This window comes from Peromyscus eremicus, chromosome 2, assembly GCF_949786415.1.
Source record: "Peromyscus eremicus chromosome 2, PerEre_H2_v1, whole genome shotgun sequence".
Lineage (NCBI taxonomy): Eukaryota > Metazoa > Chordata > Mammalia > Rodentia > Cricetidae > Peromyscus > Peromyscus eremicus.
Genome location: NC_081417.1, coordinates 165062064 through 165087178, shown reverse-complemented (window position 1 = coordinate 165087178; position 25115 = coordinate 165062064). Strand labels below are relative to the sequence as shown.

Sequence of the window (25115 nt, the reverse complement as noted above, 5' to 3'; positions counted from 1 at the left end):
TCTTTCCTGCATTTGGTTAGGCCTTGGGAACCCTGACTTGGGTCTGGTGGAGGTTGGCCCCCACAGGAGAGAAGCTGGGGGAGGGTTCTGGCCTCCCTTTATATGGTGTTGCACTTCTTGAGTCACTGACAATGAGCATACTCCCCCTACAGTCATCAATGACTCAGACCAGCTGGGATTCATGTGGAAACAGGATGTGTGTGCCCTGGCAGGGGAGGGGCAACTGGGAGGAAGGATCTCTGTGCTCATAGAATTCCATCATCCAAGCACTTCTAGTCTGAACACAGGTAGACAGAGTGTATACAGACCAAGTCCTACTGACTCCTGAAGTTAGGGTCCTGGTCCAATCAGGAAATGTCTGCCCTACCCCAATATGCCTGCCTAGGGTCTAGAAAACCTAGGCCCTCACTGGAAGGTTTCCCTCAGAAAAGGGCCAATCCGGACCCAGAGAGAAGACTCCTCCAGCCACAGGGTAGGGGCAGGACTTCTTATGGTCACGCCCACTGGCGGGAGGTGGTAGCAGACGGGCCCAAGGACCCAGACCTGTCTATCTGCCCAGCCCAAGCTAGCAGCTGCCATCCATGGGGAACAGCCACTGCGTCCCTCAGACCCCGAGGAGGCTACGGGCCTCCTTTTCCAGAAAGCCCTCGCTCAAGGGAAACAGGTGAGGGGTGTGGCCTGGCCCCAAGGGAACAGGGTCTCCCTGGACCTGCTACCTGTGCCAGGCCTTGAGCCTCCGGTTTCCCTTGTTCCCAGAGAGGACAGCGCCAGGAAGCTGGCTGGCCTGTTTGGCACCGAGGCTAGGCCTGATGGGGACACCGCGGCTAACAAGATCTTCCACTACATCCCTGGGACGGTGAGCGGAGGGGCGTGTCTGGCTGGAGTGGTGTGGCACTGGGCCTGGAGTCTGAGTACAGTTTTGTGCTTCTCTTGTATGATTGTGTATGACACAGTGTGAGTGATAATGTGGGAATCGCATCTTCCAGCAGCCCAGGGTCATCCCTGGCCAGCTTGAAGGGATTCAAATACAAAACAAGATAAGGAAGTTGACACTGCCCCTCCCTGGGGAGCTCACCAAAAGTCTAGGCTGAGAGTGAAACCAAGACCAGCCTGCCCGGTCTGTTACACATCAGGGGGACAGTGGCCACCCTCAACCTCCATTACCCCAACAACTGTGTGTGTGTGGGGGGGGGGAGCTCCTGGTAAATAGCATACTGAAGGCCTCAGTCCCCAAGTGTTACCCACCCCCAGCTGTTTCTGGTTATCTGCAGCTCACAGCTACCATGTTGCCATATAGGCAGGCACCCATCCCCATACAGCAAGGAGTCAGCTACAGAGTACCTATAGACCTCCTGTCATGAGATATCAGAGGGCTAACCATCCTGTTGGTCTAATGGGTAGCTGAGAGAAAAGATACCTTTTCCTAACTCTCTGGCAATACTTGGGAGGAGCCTGGGCTGCAGGTCTGACAGGAACACCTCCTACTGTGCTGTTCTTGGAGAACCACACCCACCCCAGTAGACCAGGCTCTGTTATATGTGCAGTCTCTACCGGGGCTGGGGCAAGGCTCCCATCCTGTATTCTTGGGTGCTGCAGCTGATGTAAACTCCCAAAGTGTACCTTTCTCACAGGAAGCTAGGAAAAATTGTATCACAGCCTCTCCTGGTCTCTGAGGTCCCAGGGCTCTCTGCAGGCAGATATCATTTTCAGAAACCTTGCTGCCTCAAAAATGTAGAAAGGAAGATGGAGCCTGAAGTGACCAAGTGTGGCATCCCTCGCTGTGGCCATATCTCAGACTCTGACTCCCTCTAGTCAGGCCCAGGATGTAATTCTGGGAGGGAGTCCCAAAGCTCTTGGGTAGTTGACCCTAGCCAGAACTGGAAAGGGCAAAACATGACCCTCAGGAAGTGGACTAAGGGGGAGAGACCCAGGCCAGGCATGGAACCAGTCCTCCTGTGCAGTGTACCTAGGCTATGGACTCTAGGTAGATTCTGCACCTGAGCTAGAACTGACCCTGCCACAGCTCCAAGCTAAGCCCTCATGGGGACATAGCTCCAAGGCTGTTTGGCCACCAGGACCAGCTTCATAGCCCTTCCTATTCATGGCCTATTTTTCAGTGTCATACAACATCAGTTTCCACAGTGGGTGTAGGTGCAGGAGGCCCCACCCAGAGTCAGTAAGGATGGAAGTTGTTTGTGTCTGTTCACATTCCTAGGCCTGCACTAGAAGTAGTTCAACTTGGCCAGTGCACAGCAGCCCTTGCAGGTGGTCCTGGGCAGCTCCCAAAGGCAACATAATCCCTCTCCTAAGCCTGTGGCTCACAGCTTACTCCAGGCTATCATTACCCATTCCTACCTGATCTCTAATATGATATAGAGGACTCTTCCAAGACTGGCTAAGAATTGTGTAGATGTTGAGTCTACCTCTCCCCCTGCCTCCCAGTACATCCCAGGTCATGTCCTAGGCTATGTGGAATCAGCAGTAAACAAAATACATCACGACTCCTGTTCTCACCTTCTTCCATTCCTATGTCAAAGTCAAGACAAACAAGAGAAGATAAAATAAGCCAGACTAAGTGAAATCAAAGGCTGAAATTTTAGGGCATCCAGAAGGTAAAATCTGAGCAAAGCCCTGAAGGGGGTGAAATGAGGAATTAAGGTTGAGTGGTCACAGCAGAGAATTATACATACAAAGGTCAGACATGTATGTGCCTTATGTAATGGAAAAAGGGAGGAGAGGACTGGGCCACAAGTTCAGTCATAATGACTCCTCAGGCTACTGCTAATGCTTTACCTTCTACTGTAAGATAGGTACTGTTTACATTGTAAGCTGTGGCATCAGCATAGACTCACAAAAGCTGGCTAGTTTCTCTTTCCAGTTCCAAGTTCACAGACATGTTGGTAACTCAATTTGGGCAGTGTTGGGAATATTTACACCAAAGAAATTAGCAAATATTACAAGCTAGAACTCTGGTTTGTTTGTTTATTTTTTCACAGAACCAGGTAAGAAACCAATGCCAGCTGCCACTGGACACTTGAGAAGGCTTTGAGCATTATCTCATCCTCATAATATACCTCAGAACTCTTTGACAAATCTGGGGATGTTGAATGACCAAAGCCAAGTTGCATAGCATAGGAGGTAATCAAGATAAGGATTGAACCCACTATGTACCAACCTCAGTCTGCACCACAGAGCAGATAGCTCTGATTGTGAGGAGTCATATGTATATGTATGGTGTATACATATTCCACTTTTCATGTGAAGAGGCTTAGGTGTGTGTGAGGTATGCCTGAATGTGTATGTTCTTGATGAATGTATTCTGTGACTGTGCATGGATAGATCAGAACTGTATGCAGCAACTGTGTATATATTGCCTGGGGATCTGGCCCCATCTGGTCCCTCTCCTGAGCCCTGCTCCTCCAGGACATCCCAGGCCCGGAAAATCAGCCAGAAAATCTGGAACAGCCATTTCTGAGTGTATTCAAAAAGGGGTGGCGGAGGACACCTGTGAGGAACCTAGGAAAGGTTGTGCACTATTCCAAGGTCCAGCTGCGGTTCCAGAACAGCCAGGTAGGAGCCACAACAGGTTAGGGAATACTTGGAGACCAACATCCATGCTACTCCGGGGCTGTTCCCCCAGCCTCTGAGACTAGTGGCCCTGCTCTCTCCTAGGACATCAGTGACTGCTATCTAGAGCTGTTCCCCTCCCACCTGTACTTCCAAGCCCATAGTTCTGAAGGACTTACATTCCAAGTGAGTGGTATAGACAGAGGGAGGGGGGGACTCTGTTCCTTAGGAGTCCCTGCAGCCCCTCCTATACTTTCCTCTGGCAGGGGCTGCTACCACTGACAGAATTGAGCATCTGCACGATTGATGGGTCCAGAGAGCATGCCTTTCAGATTACAGGTTTGTGGAGAGTGCTGGCTGGCCACCACTGGACCAGAACCCCTGGACCTGGCCTTGGAGGTCTACTTTGAGCCCTTGGAGAGGAGACTTTCCTGTGGGCTTCTGGGAGCTCTAAGCTTTTCCCCTAGCCCACTTGACTCTTCTGCCCCCAGGCCCACTGCCTGCCCCGCTCCTTGTTCTCTGCCACAGTGAAGCTGAGCTCAGTCACTGGATTTACCACCTGGAGAAGCAAATGGCACTCTTGGGGGGTCTGCAACGGTGCCACTCAGCGCCCCCACAGGTCAGTAGCAGGAACCTGCAAGCCTTTCCCCCATCCAGACTCTCTGGCCTGACTTTTACCTACTCCTTCCTCCTCCCCAGGGTCCCCTGGGGAATGAACTCCCCTGGACACGGCTATGGAGAGCATCCAGGTGTGAATCCATGGGCAGTGCAATCTGTGCCTCAAGGGTCAAGCTGCAGCATCTGCCCTCTCAGGTGGGTGGGAAAAGACATGAGGTGCAATGAGATAGGGAAGGATACAGGAGCAGGTAAGGCTGGACTCTGGGTGCCAACCCCACTCTATCCTTTGACCCCTTACAGGAGCAGTGGGACCGGATTCTGGTACTATACCCAGCATCCCTGGCCATCTTCTCTGAGGAGCCAGATGGGCTTAGCTTTAAGGTTGGCCTTCTCTACATATACCTGTCCTGGAAGATGTCCTTTGTGGGGTGGGAGTGGAGACTCAGAAACCTGTATTGCAGGGCTTGTTGGGACAGAGCACAGGGCTCCACCCATCTGGCCCCACTGCCCCGGTCAATCTGGTCTCTGCTCTGGCATAGAAGAGGAGTCTCCACCCTCTACAACTCCTCTCATCCTGGAGGGACATCACTAACCCTGGAGTGGGTGGAATGGAATACGCTACTTCTTGGAATCCCTGGTGCATGCTTCCCCTTGTCTCTGAGCACCTTCCATGCATCATGTCTGGGGGTGGGGTGGGGAACCAGAGCATGATACTGGTGTGTATCACAGTCACTTAAAAACATACCAAGGGAGCTTCCCTGACAAGGACTAATCCCTATAAGCATCATCTGTCTACAACTGGCATCAGCTGGAGAAAAACCAACAGGAAGTAAAGTGGAGATGTCCCAGAACAAAGCTGCCTAGCCTTTCCCAGAGTGTCATCCTCAGTGCTAGAGTGGCCTGAGTTTCCAGCCCAGGTCTGGAGGGCAGGATAGAAGGTAGGGCTAGGAAGAGGCTGAGATGACACAGATAAATACCTAGTCCTCACTCTACAGGGGGAGCTTCCACTAAGTGCCATTCACATCAACCTAGAAGAGAAGGAAAAGGAGATCCGCTCTTTTCTCATTGAAGGTAGGGTCCTATCCAGAATCTACTCTGTCTGATTGGGCTTCTACTAAGAGTTAGTATGCTAGATGCTCAAACTCTTTGCTGGGGTCTCTGTGGGGTAAGGAATGTATCTGTCTTGCCAGATCTTAGTTCACATGTCTGTATGCTAGGCTGCCTCATCAACACCATCCGTGTGGTATGTGCCAGTTATGAGGATTACAGTCAATGGCTGCTGTGCCTCCGGACTGTCTCTCATAGGGATGGGGCCCACCTGCTGCCTGGCCCAGAGAATTTCCCAGGACTGCATGGACCCACACAGGTGAGGGGTCAGTGAGGTCCCTATAACTCAATTGCTGCAAACTAGGGAGCAAAATGGTAGGTCCAAGCAGGGATAGATAAGGACACAGATCTAGCCACTCACCTTACCTCTGCTGCTTAGGTTGTGGGTAGAGGCCGAGGCTCACTCTCTTCCAATGGACGAACCAGCTGGAAATTAGAGTGTCCGGTGCTCCCCACCAGCCAATCCCTCCCTGAATCCTCAGTGCCAACCACTATAGGCTTCCCTGCCCAGCCTGTATCTGTAAGTACCTAAAGGAATGACATGGGATGGGGATAAGAAAACACAGGACTTCTGTCTTCTGGGGAGACTATGGTCCTACTGTCCCACAGTGACCCTGGACCATAGTTCGCCAGGGAGGGAACTTGAACTGAAGGGACCTTTATACAGCCTCATAAAGGAGTATGTGGGAAAGAAGCCCTGGAGATCTTTCTAGGTGGTTCTTGGTGTCCACAGAACCAGACCAACTCTAACTGTGCCAGCACTGGCCAAAAGAAGATAGAGCTGAGGCACAGTGGCAGTAGCCAGTCTCCCAGGGGCAAAGCTCGAAGGGAAGTATCTGGCTCAGCTGTCCCACTGCCCCTGCACCTGGACCTGACCAAGGTGAGCCCACCACATACCCTGACCCCAGGCCACTATCCCTTCTGCTTCTACTTTCTTGCTTGTCTAGATGGAACATACAGAGACCTCATGTACTGAGCACAGAAGGTTCTTGTTGCATCTAACTAAGGGAACCCATGTATCTCCTTCTTCTTGTAGATGAGTGCACTGGACCTAGACAGTGGCCCAGAGGCTCAGGACCACTCTTTGGATATTCCACACTCTCCACTCTATGCTGATCCCTACACACCACCAGCTACATCCCACCGCAAGATTACAGACCTCCAAGGCCTAGATGAGGTCAGTGTCCTACTAGGTGGATATGCTACAGTGAGATCAGGAGATGTCAGAAGCCTGAAAACTATGAAGGGAGGGTGCTTCTGGGCAAGGGGTTCCTAGGCTTTATAGTGTTCCCAGACCAGGGCTTCAGGTAACCCACATTTTCCCAGCAGTTCCTCTGTGCGATGCAGACATCACCTGGACCTGAGCTATCAAGCCCGTTCCCTTCAGTCTCCGTGTCTGTGCCTGTCTCTGACTCCAGCTCTGGAATCTCCAGCTCCCCTAGGCCTCTGGGCTCCCACTTGCTGTCCAAGAAAGGTGCCCTGCAGTCCAGAGCTTCCCAGAGACACCGGGGTTCCATCAAGAACAGAGGGCCACGGCCTTCAGACTTCCCTCAGCTTGTAAGTCACATCCTCTACTCTGGTGTGGAGGCTTCAGGATCAGGGGATGTTGGGTAGAGGGTTCTAGGACGCCAAGGAGAAAAGCAGAAAATGGGACAGGGAGAAACCAGGGATAGAGACAGCTCAGTAGGACAGGAAGCTAGAAGGTAAAGAGAAGAAAGTGGCAAGAGACTGGCAGATCAAGGAGACTGATCTGTGCTGGCTTTAAGACTTGTATTTTGGGGCTCCCAGGTCACCTCTACCAGAGAAAGTACACTCAGTTCCCTGCCACCTCCCCCAGGTGAGTGAGGGTCTCCTCTCCCTCAGGGAAGGGGTGCTATTTCCTAAAGGCTGATGTTTGACTTGTCTGTGACATCCCTACTAGATGAGGAGGCTCCTATCTGGAACAAGACTTCCTCTCCCTCCCACCAGAAGTGGACACAGCTCAGGAAGACTCCAGTGGATATGGGACTCATCCAGTGGATCTAATGGGCCCCAGGTGGGCTGCTTCTCAGAAACACAACCAACCAGTATCAATCTGGATAAGAGTATGCCGCCATACCAGTCCTGTGACCTACATTAAATCTACCAGGGCTACCTAACCCCAGCCAGTTAAGGGTGTCTCTAGAACTCTGAGGATAGAAGCACCTCTCACCAGGCTCTAGCTCTTCAACTTTAGCAACTAGAGCAACTAAGAGGAGGTAACTCTTCCTAGGAACAAACCAGTGAGGTATATCAGTGAGATCCTGGATATCCCCAGGGGTTATACCTCTAGGGAAGAAAGAATGAAAGTGCTAGAGCAGTTATTTACTTAGAAGTGGGGAACAGCATGAATGTGAAATACAGAGCACTGAAAAAAAGTCAGGTCATCAAACTCAATATGTGAAGACAGAGGACATGAGGTCAGAGGTCATTAGGTTGAGAACTATCACAAGAAACAGAGGAGTATGGGAAGATCCAGTACTGTTGGGTGCATAGGGTAAGGCTGGTCAAAAAGACTAACACCATAAACAAGAAAGAGATTTTATTGGTGCTGTGTCCCTGTGTTCCCCTCTGAGCAACCAGAGTACCCCACCATCCTGAGGACCTTCATTTGCTATTTTCACTATGCCACCTCAGTCCCTTCACCTACCTTCCCACTCACAACTTCTCTCAGCCTTGGCTTCAATCAAGCTCCCTATAGTATCAGGAGACAATCCTTCCATGGGATGCTATCAAATTCTATGTATATCCTGTCCAGGGCTCTTGGAGAAGATCCAGCCCTGTCCCACAGATCCCATATTGCAGGGGCCTCAGAAGCCATTCCCGGAGATATCTCCTAGAACAGTGGTTCTTAACCTGTGGGTTGCAACACCCTTGGCAAGCCTCTAGCTCCAAAAATAGTTACATTACAATCCATATCAGTAGCAAAATTACAGTTATGAAGTTGCAACAAAAATAATTTTATGTTGGGGGTCACCACAACACAAGGAACTGTATTAAAAGGTTGCAGCATTAGGAAGGTTGAGAACCACTGTCCTAGAACCTATCCATTGACTCAGCCCAGGCCTAGGCAAGCTGTGGCTGTGGTGCCTTAGGGATCAGGGCCTTGGAGGCCCTTGACAGACAAGCCTGCCTTTCAGTAGAGCAGAGTTCTTGAACTGCCTCCCTCTAGCTTTGAAGGCACTTAGTAGTCCCTTGGCCCAGACCCAGAGGGGCCTTTTTGCTTTTACACTTACTGTAGAGTCCTCTTCTGCTGCTCATCCTTTATTTATGACTAGACAAAAGGCAGGGTGCCCAATTAAGTTGGATTTCAGATAACAACAAATAATTTCTTCATACAAGTACATCTCAAGTACTTCATGTAAATTCAAATATAGCTATGTGCCCTGTGGTTTTTACTTGCAAATCTGATGCCCTATTACCTAGCTCCTGGCTCAGGGCCCACTCACCCACAATCCTGAATCTCTACCCTCTCAGGTATGGAAAATGGCCTTGGTCTTAGCCACTGGCTGGACCCTTAGGTTGAGTCCAAGTAAGTCAGCACCCACAGATACTGGCTCCTTCCTAGATGCCTCAGAAGTCAGGGATCAAAAGGTGGAGAGAAGAGCAAGATCTTGTCCTTGTCACCTGGGTTCATCCCCGTGCTCCATGCCTCACCAGGCCAGCCTGGCTCCTAGCAGCTTGGGCTTGAGTTGGAACTTGGTCTTGGTCTGCCATTACGCCCTCTTCCAACCTGACGGCGGAAGTAGCGGATAGCAGAGATGGTGCCAATGTTGGCCAGCAAGACTGTAAGAGAGACAGAAGATATCCTGAGTGCCAGCTCTGGCTTCTCACTACCTTCTGCCTATATAATAACCCAGCCTTCAAAGGATGATATGTTGGAAGTAGGTTAGCAATGACAAAAGCAAGGTCAAAGAGAGGCTGAACCTCCCATGTACTCTTCATCCCTGCTGGCCCAGCAGATGTGGTAAATAACTATAGCCACTAGGGCTTCTAAGCATAACACCCTCTGTCCCCAGGACCTCCAAACCTGTTTTCCAAGCATCTGGGGCATGTAGATCAGAGGTTCTCACAGCCCAAGTGGCAAAGGCAACAAACACCAGGCACATGTCATTCTGGCTGAATGTAAATGAAGTAAGGGGACTCCGTAGCTCCTCTAGGAAAGAAAAGTACATTAGATTCTCTTCTCTGAGATATGCCTGACATAAAATCCCATCTGTCCTAGAGAAATGTGTTGAATCAGATCTTCCACATGACTTCTCTTCCTTAAGACACTGGATAACATGTATCATAGTTGAGTCAAAACAAATTGGGTGATTTGCCTTTAGGGTCTTCTGTTCTATGGTCTGTGAATTAGTTTCCAGAGGTGAGAGGAGATATTTTTCCCCAGTGCCTCAATCAGCATGGATTGAGTGGGAATGTGTGCCTAGTACCTATCCCCCTAGGAGCTGGAGGAAAGTTCCTGATGGCATCTAGGACTGGACTTAGGACAATGGTCAGTGTCAAAGCCAAAACCCTGGTGTCTGGCCTGAGCTGCCCCATCTTGACTGTGTCCTGGGGTAGCTTAGGAACTTACCCTTCCCTTCGTGTAGATCCCAGAGCATGCAAAGAGCACACATACAAACACATCTGTACAGGCAGATGATCAGAATCCTTCCTGTCCCTCTCCCATATCCTCTTGGCCTAACTCCCTGGACAGTATGTTCCCAGGACTTGGATGGGGCTGGGTCTTGATCAACACCTACCTGCCTCTCTGATTGTCAAGCTAAGATGTTCTGCTGTAGCTGGAACAGGCTTGGAGTATGCCTCAGGCCCTACTTCCCTGAAGAGCTCCGAGGTTTGCAGTTGGATATGGGTGGCTTGTGGCTGTCTGTTCCCAAATCCTTCCTCAGTAAAGAAGTGTTCATAGACCTCAGGGATGGAGATAGGCACTAAATCTCCAGGGGGAACAGGTGCCACAGCCTCTGCTTTTGAGGGTGGGACTGTGGAGTGTCCCCTCTGACAACTTGACCTTTGGGCTCTGCTGTCCCTAAAAAAGAACTCGCATGTGTCAGGCCACTGGACTTCATCCAGGGCTTGGCTGGCTGCTGCCTCATCCTCTACATCTTCATCTTCCTCCTCAATGGTGTCACAGAAGAAGAACTCATAGGCCTCAGGGAGAGTCACTGCATAGCAGCTTCCAGGCTCAGGCTCTGCTGAGACAGAGGATATAGGAGGAGGCAGGTGCTTGAGGATACGAGGCTGGGGGAGTCGGGGCCCAACAGCCACAGCATCCCAGGCTGCAGACCCCCCACGGCTCCCTGCTACTGTCCTGGGAGCTGGGGGCTGGTCTGGGGTTAGGAAGGGTGGACCTGTAGGTTCACCTGATCCTGATTCTTCATGACTGGGTACAGCCATGGAGAATCGTACTTTCTTCTTCTTGGGGGCTTGAACAGGACCTGGACAAGGCTCCCCTAAGGAATATCCTGAAGACCCTGCTGAGAGCTGCCCTAATGGCTTCTCAAAGTATCCCCCAGGAGGCACAGTCACATCTGTATTCACCATGGCAGCTTCAGCCTGGGAAATAGGGGACAAGGGAGGCATAGCAGGTATAGACATACTCTCTTCAGACTCAGTCTTTGAAACAGAATGAGGCGGATCTGTACAAAGCATAACCACTGGGGCAGGCATAGAGGGATAAACTTCTGACTTGATCTCGGAGCCTACTGCAGATAGGTCCTCATGCAGTCCAGGTATGCAAGCAGGTGCAAACTCAACTTTGTCCAGTTGAGACATGGAGGCAGGTATAGACAAAGCCATGTCAGGATCAGAGGCAAGTGTAGACTGATTTGTATTGGGTTGACATTTGAAGGCAAGTGTGGAAAAAGTCATGTCAGATGTGGAGACATGTGTAGATAAAGCTTTTTCAGACTGAGGCTTGGAGGCAGGTTTAGACAAAGCCGTGTAAGGTTGAGACTTGGAGGCATGTGTAGAGAGAGACACATTTAGTGTGGCTGTGGAGACATCTGGATGAGCTTCCTGGACAGGTTTGGATATCATGTGTAGCACAGCTCTGGGTGTCTTTCTGATCTGGTCTGTATCTTGTTTAGTTGTTAGAACAGGTGTAGACAGATCCAAGTCTGACTCTTGTTTGGCCATCTGTTCAGGGATACTAGAGCCATGTTCAGAAGCACCTGCAGAGTCTGACTGTGGCTTACCCTGCTGGGCTTTTGCCATTAATGTCCCAGACATAAGAACCTCCTTGGGCCTGGTCTCCATAAGCTGTGGGGAGCTCATCTGGACAGCAGCAGAGCCCAGAGATCCAGAGCACTTGGCTCCCTTGGCGGCCATAGCACGCCTCTTCTTACGACCAGGGTTCCGCAGTGGAGCTTCAAGGTTGTCAGGAGGACTCTGAGGGATGGCATTGTGGCCAGGGGACTCAGGACTATGAGAGGGCTCACCAGGAGAGCTGGGAGCAGGGCCCTGCAAAAGCCTCTGCATCTTGTCCCTGAAAGTTGCTGACCCTTGGAAGGACAAGGCTTGGCCAGGACAGACGCTGTCTGGGCTGAGGAACAGTAGAGCTTCTGACTGTGTGGACGTGCTGGCTACCTGATGACTGGTCTCCAGAGCCAGGACAGGCTCACACTGAGACCTGCTGACCAACTGCTGAGCAGCCACGTCCTCCAACTCAGAGCCCTGTTGTCTCCTCCCCTGGGGAGCCAGCTGCCCAGTGAAGAGGGGTGGGGGCCCAGGGGGGCTGCTTCCACTGCTGTCCCCTTGGTCAATGTCACTGGACAAGAGCTCGTCACCAGAGGCCAGGCCAGCCTGCAAGAGGCCACACTCATCAGCAGTGGCTGAGAACTCGGCCCACTCTCGATCACTGAGCTGGACACTATACTGGAAGTTGTCCATTGCACATCAGCACAGGTGCTGGAGTGACAGCAAGACTTTGGGCCAGGCAGAGTCTTCACAAATCCAGGCTCCATACACTAAGTAGTCCACACTGCTACCACCCTGCCTGACCTCATAGCACCTGCCCCCTCTCTGGCAGTCCATTTCCATCTAGAGGAACCACAGGACAGACTCTGCTTCTTCAAGATTCTTCTAATTCATTCTTCTGAGTAAGAAATCTACTTCAGTTTCCCCTATTTTCAATTCAACTCCAAATAACTTTACCATGACATATTGTCACAGTCCTAAAATGAAATATATTTTATTATATATATTATTATATTATTTTTAAATATACTATATATTTAATATATATTAGTGAAGTAAACTAAAGACCAGTGTTCGTCATGTTTGAATGGTGTTCCCTCACATCTCTGAGATCTTTTAATGAGACTGACTTCCCTTCTCAACCTCTGTACACAGTGGTCTGAATCAAAGACCACCCATCAGAGATCAATTCCCTCTGATGGTCATCCCTAGCCTCCCCAGCCACCACCAGCTAACCATAGAAGAGTATCTATAGTAACTATGGGTGACTAGCCTCCTCATGATGACCTTCCACCAGTCTTGGCTGGAACAGGTTTTCTGAGTGTTCCAAGGTCATGCTGATACTGGTCAGAGCCTGCTCAAAAGTTTGTAAGAGGAGCCTAGGCCAGAGGTCAGAGAACTTAGATGAGCTTCCCTGAGCCTCAACAATCTGCTCTGGCTGTCCTCAGTGTCTGTACCCCCATCTAGTGCTGCCTGACTATCCAAGGCCCCATTTTGCCCTATCTCAGTGAACCACGATAACCAGAGCTAGCCAAGGCCTCCAGCCTCTGTCTCCTAAAGGGGCTACTCTTGGGGCCTTGGCCAGCTATATCTAGAATGAGGAGACTAGGAGGTCACTATGACTGAAACAATCCTGAATGAGAAAAGCCACTGGGGGCTTCCTAACTTCCAGCCCTTTCCCCCTCTCTAGGCCCTGGAGAGACCATGGTAAAGCTTTCCTGCCATTAGGACCCCGAGACAGAAGCAAGGGGCTAAGTGTATCCTACCTGATTCTCAGCAGCCAGCTGGGGCAGTGGAGGTATGCATCTAGAGGCCTGTCCCCAGGCAGCATGGTCTAGGCCTCTTAATGCAAGCTCCGCCCCTACTGCCAAAAATATCCTGTCCCTGGGATCACTTATGACTCGTGCCAGTCACAGAGCCAAGCCACAAATAGATGGCATTTGAGGGGCCTCCAACAATATGAAGGACATTTTCCTGGTGTAGGGCCAGCACTGGGGGCTGACATCAGCTAAGGTCACATCAGATTCCAACTAGAGAAGACTGCCCTATGATCAGCACCATGCACGTCCCCCTTCCCAAGAAGAAGACCTGTTCTTCCAGCTCATTGTGAAACTTCAGTCCCATCCCACCTACTACCTAAATGTCTCTAGCCCAACTTTGCAGATAATTATTGCCAACCTAGATCTGACATCCAAGGCTCATGGGAGCCTCCTGGGTGTTGCTAAACCTACCAGTGGAACTAGTGGAAAGTGGGTGCATTTATTGCTCTTGTGAAGGGCTACCCAGACTGACATGGACCCTGGGCCTCAAAAAAGGATTGATCAGGGTCAAGGGAACAAAGTATAGTCAGTGGAGGGAAAAGTGTATTTGGTGGGTAGTCCTAAGACAGGGTGGCCGCTTTACCTCAAGAAGACATGGGCAGAGCAACCAGCATCTGTGCTGGGCTCCTTGCTAAGCTGCTGAGCACCTTGCTGTAAGCTCATCCATCCCAAGACAGACACCAGAAGACCCTTCTTTCTGAAGGGCATGAGACAGAGAGAGGGTAACTTCTACATAGCCAACACATAACAGAACAGGGTCCTTAAGCTCTGTTTTTGTTTGTTTAACACTGCCCAAACTGACCTCAAACTTGTTTTGCAGCAAGGCTAGCATCAAATTTGCAATTTGCATTTTATGTTTGTTTTTTTGAGACAGGGTTGTGTGTGTGTGTGTGTGTGTGTGTGTGTTTGTGTGTGTGTGTGTGTGTGTGTGTGTGTGTGTAGCCTTGGCTGTCCTGGAACTAGCTCTGTAGACTAGGCTGGCCTTGAACTCACAAAGATCCACCTGCCTCTCCCTCCTGAGTGCTGGGATTAAAGACTTAAACTTGCAATTCTTTTTTGTCAGCTTCCAAAGCTCTAGAATCACAAGCATGTACTATTATTCCATGATACCTCCCATCCTCTTAAAAAAATTATTATTCTAACCAGGCATGGTGGCACACACCTTTAATCCCAGCACTCCAGAGGCAGAGGCAGGCAAATCTCTGAATAAGAGGACGGTCTGGTCTACAAGGTGAGTTCTAGGACAGCCAGAGCTGTTACATAGAGAACCCCTTTCTTGAAAAACCAAAATAAAATAATAATAATTTTTATTATTATTAAAATAAAATATTGCCCTAGACGTGGTTGTGCATAACAGAAATCCCACTTGGGAGATAGAAACAGAAAGATTAGGATTTCAAGGGCATCCTCAATAATGTAACAACTTCTAGGCCAACTTGGGCTACATAAGATCCTATCTATAAAAAAAGATTTCTTTGCCTGCTTCAAAATCCATGAAAATATTCTTTACTTTCCCTAGCTGCTTGGTATTGGTGGGTCACAGCACACTGTATTGTTCCCATATGAGACTAGAACACCCAGCATCATATCCTGCAAAGATAAGTGTTACCTCAGAGTAGCTTGGGAGATGTACATGTGGGTCTGTATCCAGAGAAATGGCAGCCAAGCATTACATGGACTTTATGAGATAAGACAATTCTGGAAGTCTGGCTTAGATCAGACTATGATCTAACACAGGCTTTTAGACAGATGTCTTGCTTTCCCGTGTAAGAGTACAGGATCAGCAAAAGGAAGTGGGGGTAGTAGGACTAGGAGAGAAAACTGTGGGGCCAGGAGAATAGGCTTTGTGGAAACAAGCTTCCCTAGACTTGGCTCAGCCTTCAGAGAAAAGCCCATTCTTCCACTCACACCTAACTACAAACCTTCTTGGTGAGAAGTTGGGAGCAGATATTTGTCAAAGGGAAAGGATGTGTAACTCATCTCATGCTAGGCAGGAAGATGACATGTTCATAACATAGTTATCATGTAGAGGCTGCAGTTATGTATAGTAACAGAAGCCTGCTCAGTAGGCACAACAGGTGAGTTGGTGAAAGGAAGGATGGCCTTTAGGGTCTTGGGTCAGGAAGAAAAAGGCCCCCTGCAGAAGACTAAGCAGAAAAGGACAAAGCTTTGCCTGAAATGCCCCTGAGAGCCACGAGAGGGCACCAAAATTCTACTGTGAGCCAGGCTGAAGGTTCCAGCTAGCCTCATAGTTTGAGGGTCCCCAGTGTATTTCCCACTATCCCAAGACAGAATAGAGTAGGACAGGGGTTTCTCGGGAGTTTTCTTAAAGGCTTTTTTGTGAAGCTATGTAGCTCCTTTAAAGCCATTGACTAGAAGACAGGTCTCAAAAGTAAGGGCTAGGTCAGCAAGATGGCTCAAGAAGTACTTGTTACTAAGCTTTACAACCTGAAGTTGATTCCTGGGACCCACATAGTCAAAGGAAAGAATCAACTCCTTCCTGCAAGTTATCCTCTTGCCTACACACACACACACACACACACACACACACACACACACACACGCACACATAAAGAGATAAATAAATGTGGTTTTGATTTTTTTTGTTTATTTTTATGTGCATGTTCCCATAAAGGCCAAAAGAGGTCACTGGCTCCTTTGGAGCTGGAGTTACAGGCCTGTCTACATGGGTTCTGCTCAGGTCCTCTGGAAGAGCACTGAGTCATCTCTCCAGTCTCTGCCTTTGTTGTTGTTTTGGTTTCCCTTGAATTTTATGTTTCATTATTTTGTTTGTTTGTTTTCAGATAGGGTCTCTATGTAGTCCTTCCTGTCCTCGACATTAGACCAGGTTGGCCTTGAACTCAGAGATCCACTTGTGTCTGTCCACAGAATTTTGAGATTAAAGATACCAGATGGGCTTCAAGACTCTGTATAGGCAAGGACATCTGCCTTTCTTTTTTCAATAGACTTATTTGAATGTCTTTAATCCCAGCACTCAGGAGGCAGAGACAGGTGGATCTCCATGAGTTTGAGATCAGCTTGGTCCATATAGCTAGTTTCAGGCCAGCCAAGGCTATACAATAAGATCCTGTCTCAAAATAATTTTTTAATTAAATTTTTAAAAAATTACATTACATAATAAATTAAATAAAATAGTCTTACTGAGCTTAACACAGGATAAACTGCAAATGTTTAAAGTATACACTGTTAGATTTTGACACAGGTATTTAGCTAGGATATCAATCTCCAGAGAGCCAACAGCTTGTCACCCAGAGCCAATTTCTGTCCTGGTGATTCTTTCCTCCCCTCCTCTCGAGGCACCATTGCCTGATTTCTGTCACTATGAAGTGGGTCACCTTGTCCAGAATTTTATGTAAATGGAATCATGTGTTGTGGCAATCTTTTTGGAATAAGCACTCTGACATCAATGAAAGTAGAAGAGAGATGTATTCACCAGTAGACTGAAGCCATGCTAGCTCCTGGAAAGCATTGTATCAGGTCCAGTTTGCATTCTCATTTTGTACTCTAAACCTACAACATAGGGCAAGCAAAATTTGTTTTGTTTGGATTTTTTTTTTTTTTTTTGAGATAGGGTTTCTCTATGTGGCTTTGGAGCCTGTCCTAGAACTTGCTCCGTAAACCCGGCTGCGTTCAAACTCACAGAGATCCACCCGCCTCTGCCTCCCAAGTACTGGAATTAAAGTCATGTACCACCACTACCTGGCCAGACACAAGCAAGATTTTACAGAAGCATACTGACAGCAGGCTGTTAAGGGCAACAATCCATTGCTTCAGCTATTTCTCCAAGTCATTCTGTTCCAAGTAGCAAGTGAAGTCATTCTTGGCAAACAGGCAGTACAAGCAGTACTTTAAGTAAATCACTAAATAAATCAATAAATTAGTATAGAATAACTGGTCTTTTCTGTTGTGTGATATTTTGTTTGTATTCTGACAAATAAAGCTTGCTTGGAGTCAGAAGGCAGAGCTAGTCACTAGTTAACCACAGAGGTCTGGAAGTCTGTACAGACAGAAACAGGAAGTGATAAGGCAGGGCAGAGACAGAATCTCACCTCTCTCAGTCAGAGGATTAGGAGAGGTAGGAAGTGACTGAGGCTACTCTCTTGCTTTTCCAATCTTTCAAGTTTTACCCTGATCTCTGACTCCTGGTTTTTATTGATGAGATTAATTAGATTTATGCTTCATCTGACGTCCAACTTTTGGGGCACAAATTCACAAAAAAGCAGCTTGCCAGTGGCTTTTCAACCACCAGCACATACTGGAACTGCATGCAGGAACTGCCCCCAGCTGAGTCACCAAGCCACTGCCTGGCTTTTCCTTTACTTCCCCAAGCCCTCTGAGTGAGTCTGGGATTTTTCTATTGTAGCTTCTCTACAGCAAACTCCACAGGCTCCAAACACCACTGGAATTAGCTCCTCACCACCAGCCATCTCTGCCTTCAGGCAGTTCTGTGCTTTCACTTCCAGCTGGTTACACGTACTGCTTTTGAATGTCCCCTGTGCAGACAGCTGGCTCCTTGGCTCCTTTTCCCCCATGGGTTGTGGGCTTTCCCTGGACCCCCTCCTCAGGCTGCTGACATGCAATCAGTGGCAGCTGTCCTCAGCTGTGTACCACCTGTGTTCTCTGCTCAGACATGCTACACAATAGCAGTCAGCCTCACACTTCACCAGCAGCAGCAGCAGATTTGGTGAGACAATTGGGAATTTTTAAAGGGGGCATTAGATTTGAGAGAGAGAGAGAGAGAGAGAGAGAGAGAGAGAGAGAGAGAGAGAGAGAGAGAGAGAGGGAGAGTTTTTCTCCCACATTAAAAAAATGGGAAACACAGCCAGGTGGTGGTGGCACATGCCTTTAATCCCAGCACTCAGGAGGCAGAGGCAGGTGGAACTCTGTGAGTTTGAGGCCAGCCTGGTCTACAGAGTTCCAGGACTGCCAAGGCTACACAAAGAAACACTGTCTTAAAAAAAAAAAAGTGAAAAGGGAAACACTATTACAGTGGAGAGAGTTAAGTCTCTGTATCTCTGTATGATTACACAATGGATGGTTTAAAAATGGAACAATTAAATGAAGGGATAATTAACTTAGATGAGATTTATGTGATGTCAATTATAAACATTATCGGTTTGATAATTCTTGTTTTATCCCTAAAAAACTTGGATGATATGAGTGCCAGGATACAGGCCTTAGAAAAACTTATTAAAACAGATAATAGAGGCAGGGCAGTGGTGGTACACACCTTTAATCCCAGCACTCAGAGGCAGAGCTGGGTAGATCTCTGTGAGTTTGAGGCCAGCCTGGTCTATAGAGTGAGTTCCAGCACAGGCACCAAAACTACACAGAGAAACCCTGTATTGAAAAACAACAAAACAACAACAAAAAAACCCAACCAAACAAACAAAAAACCCAAAACAAAACAAACCAAAAAAAAAAAAAACAGATAATAGAGATATTCAGACACAGACAGAGGAATTTAAAGGAGAATGAACCTCACCATTACATTACAAAATTAGAGAGGAACAGCCCAAGGGTATCAAACAAACAACCTTAATTTATCCAGTCTCTTTATGGGAACAACTGCCAAATGACAGATATCCCCAAGGATAAGTAAGAGCTCACTGGATTCCTATGGAAATTTTAGATTTGAGGAGATTTAAGGAAGTGATAGCCTCATATGGTATGCATTCACCTTTTAAGGGCGAAAGATTTATATGATCTGAAGAGAAACCAGAGTGCGTATTCACCTTTTGTGAAGCAGATGTTAAATCATGGTCAACTAGTAATGAAATTGTCCCACAAGACTAGAAAGATTTGGTTACAACAGTATTGGAACCTGGTCCTCAATTACAGTGGAGGGCCTGGTGGAAAGATGAGGCTGGGACCATTGAACAATGAAGTAAGGCTAGAGGTATTGAAATTTCCCAAGACCAACTTCTTGGAGAGGGCGATTATGCTGATTTACAAAGACAGCCTCTATGTGATGACCACACCCTGGCTCTATGCCATGCAGCAGCTTTGAATGCTTGGGACAGAATTGAAGAAGTCAGAAAGAGAACTGAGTCATTTACTAAAGTTATACAGGGCCTAAAAGAAACCTTCACTGATTTTTTTTTTTTACAAAGATTGACTACAGTTGTAAATAGAATGATACCAAATTCAGAAGCTAGACAAGTAATAATTGAATTTTTGGCTTTTGAAAATGCTAATTCACAATGCAAAATGGCAATTAGACCTTTAAAGGCAAGAACAGCACCCATAGAGCAATGGATCCGAGAAATAGTCAATACTGATCTCATAACCATGATGATGTTTCAATAGGAGAGGTGATATCCACAGGCTTGAAGAAAATTCAAAATGTCAGGTGTTTTAATTGTGGCAAACAAGATCACCTAAAATAGGATTATAGGCAGGGCATTCCTAGAAGCAATGTTTTTTTTCTAGGAATAATCCAAAGTGAAGGCCCCTACCTTCTGGATTATGCAGAAGGTGTGGCAAAGGTTGTCATTGGACCAATGAATGCAGATTAACAAGGGACAGACAAGGCAACCCTTTGCCATTGGGAAATGCCTTTGTGGGGGGCTCTCACAGGCCCCCATGTCAAACTTGGTTCAGTCATTCCCTGTCCCCTTGGGGGAAACTCCTCCCCAGAGCAATTAAAGGACCTAATGCCTATTGTAAAAAAACCATACTTCTCTGGATGATAGAACAGCTTTAGAAGATAAAACAAAAATTTTAGGAGAAACCATAAAGCAAATATTTTGGCAAGCTTCTATAAATGATCAAAGACCAAAGCTAAAAATACAAATAAATGACATTGTAATTGAAGGTCTTACAGACATAGGAGCATGCCCCGCCTGCAGGGCTTCAACGGGTTCTCGACCACCCTAAGGACAGAATGATAGGGACAGGAGATACAAGGAAACACACCAAGTCTGGATTCTGATCAAGGTGCAACTTTATTTTTCTCCAAGAGGGTTTATATAGTTTCTGCAGGGTGGGGGGAGCAAGAAGCTGTCATCTGCATAAGGTGGGACAAGCTAAGGATGTTTGTATAGGATGTTTACAGGGTGAAAGGATCAAGGGCTCTGCCTCAATGTTCTGTTGCTAGGCAACCTGACTGTAAGATGATCTAGTTCCCTGTCTTATGGGGGGTCTGTATTTTTCCACTAACTAGAGATTCTATCCTTGTCCCTGACAGGAGCAGATGTAACAATAATTGCACCAGGATCTTGGCATTCAAATTGGCCTCTTCAGGAGGAAAATGTTCAGCTTTTAGGGATTGAAACTTTATCTCAGGTAAAACAAAGCATGAGATGGGCCAGAAAGACAGAGAGAAAATTAAAGCCATATGTGACTAATTTAGCAATGAATTTGTGGGGGTGTGATTTGTTACAGCAATGGAATACCCAGATTAATATTCCTCCAATCTCAGAAATAAACCATAATCTAACCTATGTTTCTGGGAAAATATTAAAAGGTATTATAAAGAACAGTCACCAACCATTCAGGTTGTACAAAAACAGGGCATAACAGCTGCTGATCTTTCAAAGGTACCAACAGCCCTACCTTTAGAATGGTTAACTGAGAAACCTATCTGAGTGGAACAACAGCTTTTGACATCAGAAAAATTATAGGCCTTAGAACAGCTGGTACAGGAGCAGCTAAATGCTCAACATATTGAAGAACCAACCAGTCCTTTGAATTCTCCTGTATTTGTTATCAAAAAGAAATCTGGAAAATGGAGAATGTTGACAGATTTGAGAGCCATAAATAAAGGAATTTAGCCAATGGACTCTTGCTGAGAGCTGCTAGTAGCAATGGCTTTACCAGAGGCTGTGGGAGTATATAGCAGGTGACAACAAGGATTCAACAGGTTAATTTACCGGATGAGTAATTCTCTGATGGGGAGCCCCCCTTGGCAGTGGAGTTACTGACTGTAAATGATCAGTTGCCTCTTTCTGTAATTTTTTTCTCATGTGCCACTACATTTCTTCCCTAATAATAGCTGTGGGTGTTTTTCCCACTGTTTGTGTGTTTATCTTGTGAAAATATTCCATCTTTGGGCACACATATAGCTGTGGATGGTCATGAAGATGATTTCTGCTTAAGCTGTATAATTCTGATGAATAGTAATAATACTAGAATATTTTCCATAACTGATACAGGAAAGTAACAGTATTCTCAGTCACAAAGACAGCTAATTTTAGACTTCAGAACAAATTCAAAACAGAGTAGCTGCCCCTGCAAATAATAATACTCAAGGATAAATTCCCAAGTCTCTGTTAAACCAAAGTCAGACTGACATCATTAAGACATAACCCCCTGCAGTATTTGACTTTCTGCACATAGTCCCAGCCTCAGTTTATGTTATAGGCTCAAGGTTCAGCCAACTAACTGTTTACTTTGTCTGAGAACCCTAACCATTTAGGCTACATGCATGGCCAAGCATTACTCACTAGCCAGTCAATGTGACCTCCCTAGCCTGAGAAAAACTGTGTGACTTATCATGTTTTTGAGAATGGGTTGGACCCAAAGAATGTAATATATAATTGTCCAGAGTTAGCTGTTGAAGTGTGTGTGTGCTGAGTGAGGGATGTAGCTGAATAGGTAGAGAGAAAAGTGTGAGAGATGAAGAAGTATGAGAGAAGTGTGAGTGAGTGAGTGAGAGAATGAGTAAAGAGTGGTGAATGATGTAGAAGAAGTGTGTGAAAGAAAGAGAGAGAGAGCTGTGTTAAGGAACAGCTGCTATGTAGAGGAGCTGTATGAAGGAACTGTGTAAAGAGTTGTATGGTGAGAGAGCTATGCAAATGAGATGTATAGCTGTGGCTGTGTGGTGATTTGTAACTATGTGGAGACAAGGAAGATGAAGCTGTATAGAAAAGAGATGTAAAAGAGAAATGTATGTGGTGGCTCACAACCATCTGTAATGAGATCTGGTGCCCTCTTCTGGCCTGCAGTCATATATGCTGTATACGTAATAAATAAATAAAACTAAAAAAAAAAAAAAGATGTTTATAAAAAAAAAGAGAAATGTATGTAAAAGAAAGATGTGTAGCCATGTGAAAATAGATGTAACTGTATATAGAGATGTATGGCCATGTAGGAGTATGTAAAGAATGTAACTGTGTGAAGACAGAATTTTTCAAGATGCAGTAATAAAGAAAGTTACCTTCAGAAGGTGTGAGTTTTTTCCTAAAGACTTTTAGACAGATAAGAGTTTTTTCCTAAGCCTCACTACTCTGCTGGCATTTCTTTTTGCTATCCCAGAGCTGTTCTGGGAGCTGGCCTCTCAGGCTGTGTTAGGCTCTCTACAGCCTGGAATTCCCCTGCCTTCTCTATTACCTAAAGGATGGTCTACTATAGTTACTGATTTAAAGGGCTGTTTCTTCATTATACCTTTACAAGAAAAGTATAAAAAAAGTTTGCCTTCATGGTGCCTACTTATAATAATTCTCAGCCTGTTAAGAGATATCAATAGAAGAGTCTCCCACAAAGGATGTTAAACAACCCCACTCTGTGCCAATATTTTGTATGACAGTCATTGGAAATAGTTCGTGTACAGTTTCCTCAATCTATAATTTACCATTACATGAATAATATCTTACTAGCTGATTCAAATGTAGATACTTGAGAGAAAATGTTTGAAGAAGTAAAGACAATTTTGCCTTGTTGGGGATTACAAATTGCTCCTGAAAAAATACAAAGAGGAGATTCTATTAATTACCTAGGATATAAAATAGGTTAAAAAATTTAACCCCAAAAGGTACAAATTAGGATAGATGAATTGTGGACTCTCAATGACTTTCAAAAATTACTGGGAGACATCAACTAGCTATGACCCATAACTGGATCAACAACTCAAGAACTGAGTAATTTGTTTCAAACCTTATAGGGTGACAAGGACTTAAACAGTCCAAGAAAATTATCAGCTGAAGCTGAGAGAGAATTGGCTTTGGCAGAAAAGAAATTACAGGATGTATACACGGATTGTTTGGATCCAGAGCTTTATTGCATTCTGGTTATTTTACCTTCTACACACTCCCCTACAGGGATTTTAATGCAGAGGGAAGATAAAATCTTAGAATGGGTATTTTTACTGCACAAAGAGAGTAAAAAATTAAAGACCTATGTAGAAAATTTTCCAAGTTGGTTCTAAAAATAAAATTGAAACTTCATCAATTAGCAGGAATAGACCCAGCAGAAATTGTAGTACCTTTTACTAATGCTAAATTTTCCTCTTTTTTTTTTTTTTTTTGATTTTTTGAGACAGGGTTTCTCTGTGTAGCTTTGTGCCTTTTCCTGGAACTCGCTTTGGAGACCAGGCTGGCCTTGAACTCACAAAGATCCACCTGCCTCTGCCTCCCGAGTGAATTTTCCTCTTAATGGGCAGAAAAATGAACATTGGCAAAGAGCCTGCAGTAATTTTTTGGGAGAAATTAACAACAAATATTCCAAAAGCAAGAGAATGCAATTTATAAAGAAAACTAATTGGATCCTTCCTCACCCATTTCTGGAGCCCCTACATTCTATACTGATGCAAATAAATCAGGAAAGGCAGATTATAAAACAGGAAATTTGAATAAAGTGGCTCAAAGTCCTTATGATTCTGTTCAAAAGTCAGAATTATATGCTATTCTCATGGTATTATTAGATTTTCTAGAACCCCTTAATATAGTTACTGACTCTCAATATGCAGAAAGAGTTGTTTTACATATTGAAACTGCTGAATTTATTCCAGATGATACAGAATTGACATTGTTATTTATTCAGTTATAAGAAATAATCAGAAATAGAAATCATCCCTTACATATAACACATATTAGATCCCATACAGTTCTACCAGGCCATCTAGCACAAGGTAATAATAAAATTGATCAACTATTGGTAGGGAATGTGCTAGAAGCCTCAGTATTTCATTAAAAAATACCATGTCAATAGCAAGGGTTTGAAAGAAGATTTTTCTATCACTTGGCAACAAGCCAAGGAAATTATAAGAAAATGTCCTACTTGTTCCTTGTATAACCAAACTCCACTACCTGCAGGAAGTAACCCAAAGGGTACTCAAAGAAATGGAATTTGGCAAATGGACATGTTTCATTTTGCAGAGTTTGGAAAATTAAAATATGTACACCACACCACAGATACATATTCAGGATTTCAATGAGCAACTGCTTTGAGTTCCAAAAAGGCTGGTTCTATAATCACACATTTGTTAGAAGTTATGGCCATCATAGGGATATCTGTACAAATTAAGTCTGATAATGCTCCAGCATATCACTCTAGTAAAATGAAACAGTTTTTGCTTATTACAACATATATCATATTACAGGTATACCACACAATCCTACAGGACAAGTAGTTATAGAAAGATCAAATCGAACTCTAAAGGATATGCTTACTAAATAGAAAGGGGTAATAAAGAACCTCGGAGATAGACTGCATAATGCTTTATTAACTTTAAATTTTCTAAATGCTAATGAGAAAGAAATGACAGCTGTGGAGAGACATTGGATAATAGAAAAAAATCTATGTAATTAAATCAGCCTGTATACTTTAAAGATGTGCTGACCTCAGAATGGAAACCAGGATATGTGTTATGTTGGGGAAGAGGTTTTGCTTTTGTTTCCACAGGAGAGGAAAAGCTATGGATACCATCAAAATTGATAAAAATTAAATTTGAACAAGAGACTTCTTGACTAGAAGAGGCGACAGTTCATTAACCAGCATACCATTCAATCTAAACTAATTTATAAGATTAACAAATGCTTTTCATTT

At 45.8% G+C, this 25115-nt stretch overlaps 2 protein-coding genes across 2 annotated transcripts; one reads left to right on the top strand and one right to left on the bottom strand.

Moving 5' to 3' along the window:
• The first annotated feature begins 488 nt into the window (after positions 1 to 488).
• Plekhn1 (pleckstrin homology domain containing N1) lies at positions 489 to 8193 on the top strand. The gene is made up of 16 exons (XM_059256323.1): positions 489 to 664; positions 757 to 856; positions 3424 to 3570; positions 3673 to 3753; positions 3834 to 3906; positions 4059 to 4186; positions 4267 to 4380; positions 4486 to 4566; positions 5181 to 5256; positions 5403 to 5551; positions 5672 to 5812; positions 6026 to 6172; positions 6329 to 6469; positions 6622 to 6849; positions 7081 to 7129; positions 7214 to 8193. The coding sequence occupies exons 1-16, from the start codon at positions 582 to 584 to the stop codon at positions 7315 to 7317; spliced, it is 1842 nt and encodes a 613-aa protein (XP_059112306.1). The 5' UTR covers positions 489 to 581; the 3' UTR covers positions 7318 to 8193.
• Positions 8194 to 8352: 159 nt separating this feature from the next.
• Positions 8353 to 12323, bottom strand: Perm1 (PPARGC1 and ESRR induced regulator, muscle 1). The gene is made up of 3 exons (XM_059256321.1): positions 10056 to 12323; positions 9341 to 9466; positions 8353 to 9096 (listed from the first exon to the last, which is right to left on the bottom strand). Exons 1-3 carry the CDS (start codon positions 12199 to 12201, stop codon positions 8984 to 8986), a joined length of 2385 nt encoding a protein of 794 aa, XP_059112304.1. The 5' UTR covers positions 12202 to 12323; the 3' UTR covers positions 8353 to 8983.
• Between the last annotated feature and the right edge of the window lie 12792 nt (positions 12324 to 25115).

What these genes read in the sequence shown, in the direction of transcription:
- Perm1 (XM_059256321.1), bottom strand. Translation starts at nt 12,201, where the DNA reads ATGGACAACTTCCAGTATAGTGTCCAGCTCAGTGATCGAGAGTGGGCC. An exon ending in CTTGACAATCAGAGAGGCAG is followed by an intron (nt 9,467 to 10,055) that starts GTAGGTGTTGAT and finishes TTTCTTTCCTAG; the next exon opens with AGGAGCTACGGAGTCCCCTT. An exon ending in CCCAGATGCTTGGAAAACAG is followed by an intron (nt 9,097 to 9,340) that starts GTTTGGAGGTCC and finishes TCTCTCTTACAG; the next exon opens with TCTTGCTGGCCAACATTGGC.
- Plekhn1 (XM_059256323.1), top strand. Translation starts at nt 582, where the DNA reads ATGGGGAACAGCCACTGCGTCCCTCAGACCCCGAGGAGGCTACGGGCC. An exon ending in CAGATGGGCTTAGCTTTAAG is followed by an intron (nt 4,567 to 5,180) that starts GTTGGCCTTCTC and finishes CTCACTCTACAG; the next exon opens with GGGGAGCTTCCACTAAGTGC. An exon ending in TGCACCTGGACCTGACCAAG is followed by an intron (nt 6,173 to 6,328) that starts GTGAGCCCACCA and finishes TTCTTCTTGTAG; the next exon opens with ATGAGTGCACTGGACCTAGA.